Source organism: Ascaphus truei, chromosome 2, assembly GCF_040206685.1.
Source record: "Ascaphus truei isolate aAscTru1 chromosome 2, aAscTru1.hap1, whole genome shotgun sequence".
NCBI classification, from domain to species: Eukaryota; Metazoa; Chordata; class Amphibia; order Anura; family Ascaphidae; genus Ascaphus; species Ascaphus truei.
The window spans coordinates 466,168,989-466,175,673 of NC_134484.1; the positions used below are offsets into that span (position 1 = coordinate 466,168,989).

At 45.3% G+C, this 6,685-nt stretch overlaps 1 protein-coding gene across 2 annotated transcripts in view; it reads left to right on the top strand.

Annotated features, from left to right (window-relative positions):
* Positions 1–6,086, top strand: part of PTPN23 (protein tyrosine phosphatase non-receptor type 23) — a 53,623-nt gene extending 47,537 nt beyond the window's left edge. For both annotated transcript variants that reach the window (XM_075588131.1, XM_075588132.1), the window contains one exon: positions 437–6,086. In XM_075588131.1, coding sequence (XP_075444246.1) covers positions 437–1,039 — 603 coding nt within the window. In that variant the 3' untranslated portion in view covers positions 1,040–6,086. The remainder of the gene's footprint in view (positions 1–436) is intronic.
* The last annotated feature ends 599 nt before the right edge of the window (positions 6,087–6,685 follow it).

The window sequence follows — 6,685 nt, forward strand, 5'->3', positions numbered from 1 at the left end:
GACTCGAGGCGGGGGTGGTCATGACTGTGTGGGGCCAGGAGTGCAGACCTTCTCCTAGTCATGTGACTGGTGGGAGGAATCCGGGGTAGTTGTGCCTTTTTTTTAATATGACTGGTGTGTGGGACCGTAGTGATGCTGTGAAAAGACTGAATGGATAGGCTGTCATGCATTGCTGTCAGTGGGAGGTACCAGGGTATGTAGTACTAATGCTCTTGTGACCAGTGGGAGGGGCCAATGTATACTATTTAATTGGCTGTTGGGAGTGTCTGGGTGCCTTACTGTTGGTCATGTGACTGTTTGGAGGGGGGCAGGTGTGCATCACTGCTGTGATGTTTTTTGGAGGGGGGATACGGATGTGTTGCTGCTCAGGTAACGGTTAGGAAAGTTCATGCTTTCACATCAGATGATGAATTCTTGATTTGTGTTTGGTTTCCAGCTCCACGCCTTGCCGGATCCACAGGACATAGTGCTGGGAGGGGACATGCCCATAAGCTCCATCCAGGCCACCATCGCAAAGCTGAGCATTAGACCCTGCCCTGGGGGCACAGAGACCCCTAATCATGATCAGCTGCACCTCCTTCCAGACTCTCTTCTCAGTGAGCAAATGACTAATGACCCCTTGCAAACTGTGTTGCCCTCAAGCTCCTCCCAGCTTGATCTCTCTCTACAGGTTAATGCAGAGCAGCAACCATGCAAGATCCAGTCTCAGGCTTGCTCCAATGGTAACTCCCTCCCGATAGCTGAAATAACTCCAGAAATCTGTAACCATCACCCGGAGGTGGCTAGAGCAGTGATACCAAGTGCTGAGCCGTCCCCGGCTGCTGCTGCCTCTACAGCACCTTCATCCTCCTCGCTGGATCTCCTGGCCTCCATGACCCCTGAGGCCTTCAACCTGGACAACTCCCAGAGGGGGAAGCAAAAAATGAACAAGCAGAGCTTTCTGCAGCCACAGAACGGAGGGGGCCTGTCACGGGGCACTAATGCCAGCGAGGACCCCCTCAGCATGCTGGACCCACTCTGGACACTGAATAAAACCTAAACACTGCAGACAAGGGGACCTCTGGCTTTGCCTCGCAGGAAAATATGAACATAGTCTATTCACGTAGATCTCTCTTTCCACTCCATGTTATTCACATTCCAGCACCAGGTACACCGAGAACAAAAACAGGGGGGGCTTTGGATGAGTCGGGACAGGTCTTCAGATCTTCCGGTTTCTCATGTGAGGACCGATATTCCACCCTTTGAGCTCTTGAGAGGCTAACACTAATTCCTATGCATGTAAAGGACTCAAACCCTACATTACCTAACCTGCCCCAGAACCATGTCATGCTACCATTCCTTAACCGGTCCATAATAACCTTCATTACAGCCTTAACGTTTGACTGCGGGAGGAGATAACCATGCAGCGAGAGAGCCCCACAGAGAGCCACGTGGAACAGTCTAAGCATTGACATGGCTATAACATTAGCACTTCTCAGAGTTGCTGTCTGTTTAGAGTAGTTCATGATCACCAGGTGAGATCTGCCGGCGTTCAGCTGTCCCTGGCATCAATAAAACAAAGGGAAGCGATGGAACCATCAACTGGCACAGACTTTAATTAGTCCTCTTTTCTTTCTGCTAGTAATTTTATTGGGCCGGGATAAGCCAGAGTGCAGCAAGTAACCTGTGTGCAAAGGTAATATTCAGGGCAAATGTAGCACTTCCCCTGTTTTGAGCTAAGCAGCATTTGGAGATATGTTTCTCTTGGTCTGTCCTTGAAGGCCTGGACTTCTGTAAGCTTTTGAGGTGGCTCCTGCAGTTGAAGGGCAATAAGGCATTGCAGTTGCTGGGTTAGTGCAAAATGAAACCTGAGTATGTGATATGGGGTGCGTAAACAGCCTTCAAATTGTACAGGGAGGGTCGAATGAAGCCGATATTGTCATCATACAATGAGAGATGGTAAATCTTCTTAACACCATTTACGTAGGGGCCTGAATCTGTGAATGTGGTGGCACCTCTCTGTAAACGGCCCTTACGCTATACGGTGATAAGTGCGGTAATGCATAGCGATTTGATGCATTGGCGTCCATTTTAATACATGTGAAATTAGAGGATATAGATCTTCATACGGCTGAACCCATGCTCGCGGGTCTCTCCCGGGAACCTGCTCACCTTGCGAGAGGCTGAAGCCAGGAGTGAGGTCTTCCCCAGTTACATGCTGATAGGGATGACGTTGGGATGTTGGCTTCTCCCAGTTGTCTGATGCTGGATTTAATTTAATGTCCATATTGTCCTTGTAAAAACATGGTTCTGTTTGAGTACATAAGATTAGACGACTGCTACACCCCCCTCCAGTACCCTGCCATTGTTTAACTGCATCAGACTGTACATGGCTCTTTAATTTGAAGATATCCAGGTGACCTTGGCAAGGTCACTTATGATCATTTTTCGTTTCTGGCCCAGCTGTTCCAGTGCCTTCTTGCCATCACTGTTTTATGTCTCCTTTTATAAGCCGAATCAGGCCTTGGACATGCACAGTTAAAAACCCTATACAAATATAAACTCATCCCTTAACTTGGTGGGCACAATCTTCTAGGAATATTCCAGAACACTGGACCAAAACTTAAAGGTGCAGTCCTGTTTGGCAAGTAAAAAAGATTGTACAAAGTGGGTTTTTTTGTTGTTTTTTTTACACTGTATACTTCATTGTATAATATATTCTATTTTGGAGAAATGTTGGCATAGAAAAACCATGTTTTGCTTTGATCGTTGTGACGTTGGGAGTGCTGCAGTATTCTCTCTGACGCCCTATCAAAAGAGCAGTGTGACTTGTATATGCAGTGATCATTCTTATTGTGCTTTTCAGTCCGGCTTTCTGGCCTAAATGTAAAATACTATTTATCTTATATAATTAAATAAGTGTTAAAGTAGATGTCGCATGACTGAGTGCATTTACTTTTCTGTAACTCCAGTACACGTTGCACAATGGGACTGCGGCTTTAAACCTTTGGCCCTTTTGGAAATGGTTATATTTCTCGTTTGGTAATGACGACCTTGGAGATGAGTTGCCTTTTATGGTTCTTTTTTGTGATAAAAAAAAAATAGCTTCCAAATTCCTTGTTACAAAGAAATGACTTCACATGCCTTGTTGGGCCCTGAAATCCGACATCCATTATAGTCGTGCCTGTCCAACTGCTGCTTATCTCATCTTTGGTTGCCATTGTTTTCAAGATGCTGTTGTAACAACCCGGCATAGATTGCACACAAGTTGAGGTGAAGGATGGGTTTTGGACAGTGCTATACTGATGTCTGACACTTGATGGAGAGAAACTGTTAGAGCCACGTGTAACCTCGTACGTATTCTTTGCATTCTACGGGCTACAGACTTCCGTCAGTGACCGTTTTTATACAGTGAAGTGGATACACCTGGTATAATAGATCATCGGAAACCTCTTCGTTGGGTTTGAGCATTTTACTGATCAAATAGTTTCTCAATCCCCAGAATGGTTTGATGTAAACCACGAGTAATAAAAATCAGCAGTCTGCTCTGATCGGCTTTTCCCTCCCCCATTTAATTTTATTTTTAAGAGATCTCTTCTTTCCCTTTCCGACGCTGTTTTTTTTTTAAAATTCAAATCCAATGCTCCATTTAGGAGATTTAAGCATTTGAATTGAGTGTCCAGGAGGTTAAAATGGAGCTTATGATTGCCTTAGAAGCTAGAGATGTAAAAAAAAATCATGGTTTTTAACACAAAAAAATAAGCAGGTGCGAACCGTAGGCCTCGGCGGCGCTGAGCGGGCGGGGGGGCTCACGCTGGCCGCTATAAAACACCTTGAGGCAATGTGTGTGGCCAGCGTGAGCGCGCCTGCGCATGCTCGGCGCTTAGCCGCTTGCAGAACAAGCAAATTTGAATTTGTCGTTCGCAAGCCCGTCTCGTGACGTCATGGCCGCGCCCCCCCCCCCCCCGAATCGCTCCCCCGCACGCGCACCGAGTCGGCCACACAATCTCCCGGCCGAGCGGGGAGCTTGACGTCACCGCGCATTAGCGCCAGCTCCCTGCCTGGCCGCAGCCTCGCTCACAGGCTGCTGTGGGGTATTTATGTACAGGCATACCCCGTTTTAAGTCCACTCACTTTACGCACACCGTTCCAATTGCACCAGACCCGGCGTTCCTCTCCTTCAGGTTTCAGTCATTTGACATTTATGTATTATACCACTCCATGCAGGAATTGAACCCTTGATTGTTTGATATACCAGTCCACTGCTCTGAGCACTACACTATGGATGGAAGGTTAACCTCTTTAAACAACCCTATGGTTGTTTGGAAGGTATATTCTAATTGGGTGATGGACTGCACTGTGCAGTATATGTTATGTTTGTTTAAAGAGTCATATTAATCACCCCACCCTGTGGTGTAGCAGTTAGAGAATTGCACCAGCATATGAAGTATCAAGAGTTCAATTCCTGCATGGTGTAGTAGTATAATAATAATAATTATTATTATTTACTTTATATAATCATGCAGGACTTGTAAAAACAAGGAAATGTAAAGCAAATCTACAGTACATAACACATGGTAAGAAAAATCAGCTGACATTAAAGATTTTCTTTCAATAAAGCCTACATTTGTAACCAAAATAAATACATCGGTTATGCACGTATATGACGATTACAGTACATGCATTGTAAAGTGGGGAAAAGGTGGTGCTTCACTTTAAATACATTTTCGCTTTATATACATGCTCCGGTCCCATTGCGTACGTTAATGCGGGGTATGCCTGTGTTAAGCTCTCCTTTTCAGATTTAGAGTTGACATTTCTCGTACAAATTATATATTTAATTAATAAAGTGTGGGGGGAAAAAATTGAAGACATGATTGAGCCGTTTATCACACATTGTGCATCCCAAAAAGACGGTGTTATCCTCCCGATCTTGGATGCTTATTAGTAACTATAATGGATATAACTCTGTTATCGTAATGTAAAGTGTAACCACTTCAATGCTCTGCAGCGGGTTACAAACCTCCGGGCGGGGATAAGGAGACCCTAAAATATACACCATACGTTGTTGTTGTTAACATTGGGTTCACATTGTAATATGAGCAGCAAAGTGCAATGAACAGTTACAGGACAGGAAATGGATGGTAACCACAACACACAACCAGTAACCGCTTCACTGGAAGAGGTACAAGCATTTTGTTGGCGATGTAGTTAGACATGTCCGTTTGCTGAGCTCAGGGGCGGCCAACACCAGTCCTCAAGGGCCACCAACAGGTCTGCTTTTAGGGATATCCCTGCTTCAGCACAGGTGGCTCAATCAGTAGCTGTCAACTCCGTTAACTTCCCCTTACGTCATCACGTACGTTATCGATCATATTATTACCACCACTGGGCCTGTTCACCTCTCCTGTTATGCTGTGCCGAGCGTACCCCCTTACACTACCACGGTGGTACGTGAAATAGAAACTGCATGTGTACCAGAGCCCACGCTAACCAACACTACATTACAGCTGCATTGTGCCGTCTGCACTTATGGAATCGGACCACAAAGGCAAACTAACTGGAGCCAGCTAAATGCTCTTTACGTAGTGTCTTTTCAAAAGGGATATCTGTTCCCCAAGCCTACAAATGATGTGTAACACTGTTCCGTTTTACTTTGTAATTAGCGCACTGGGGGAGGGGGTTTGAGAAGCTAAAGATTTTGTTTTTAAAATTCTTTACTAAATAAATGGAACGGTTTCAACTTACGACTGGGAAGGCGTGTTTTTGTTTTTTGTTTTTGTATGTTATCAACTTTCTATATTTGTTCTGATGGGGGCTAAAGCGTTATGGAGTTCCAAACATGATAAAAAGGCACCATGTTAGCTGGACAGGATACAGAGGCTGTTACGTTTGTGAAGCCACTTCCCGGTGCCCGAGAACAGTTCAACACCATTAAAATGTATAGTGCTAAGATCCTCTTCTCCAGCACTCGTGGCTTCATCGCCCAGTGTGTGAAATAATTTTTCAGGTGACTTGCCAATTATGTCAGACCAGTTTATTCTTGTTTCCCTGCAGTTTTTTTTTTTTTTGCCCTCCCCAAAATAAATGTTTACCTTTCTAATACATTTGCCGCTTTCAGTTAATTGATCTACTTCCTGAAGCACATATCTAAATTAACTCTCTTGATACAATCGAGCTGTATTATCTGTTTCCTGCCGACAAACGGTTCTCCTCGTAGGAATTGCAGGGGCACATTCTGCAAGGACACCAGACCTGGCCTGGACAGTGCGGAGCGCCCGGTGCTGCCAAGCTTAATATCAATCCTGTCCCCTGGAAGCGTCCTTGGCCAGACAAATCAGCTTAGCCTGCAGGTGGCTGTGGTCAAGTGGCTGTTGACAGGTGGCAGACTTATGCTGCCTATGTAACAGGTACCAGAGATTATGAGAAGCATCAAGACCAAGGTACAGGGAGGGAGGGAGGAAGGAAGACTGGGTCAGTTTTTTGTTTTTTTTTAAAGATCTTTGCACTGCATTTTCTATGTAATGTCAAATTATCTGTATTGTAATGGGACGCATACAAGGCTGGTGCTTTAAAATAAAATGTAATTAGGGGAACATGAAGGCAGACGGGGATCTGAAAGATCTGCCTAATGCTTGAGGGGTGACGTCACCAACTCGCCAACCATGAGTGCGGGTGTCCTGCGAGTTTTGCGCGCGGGAGGGGG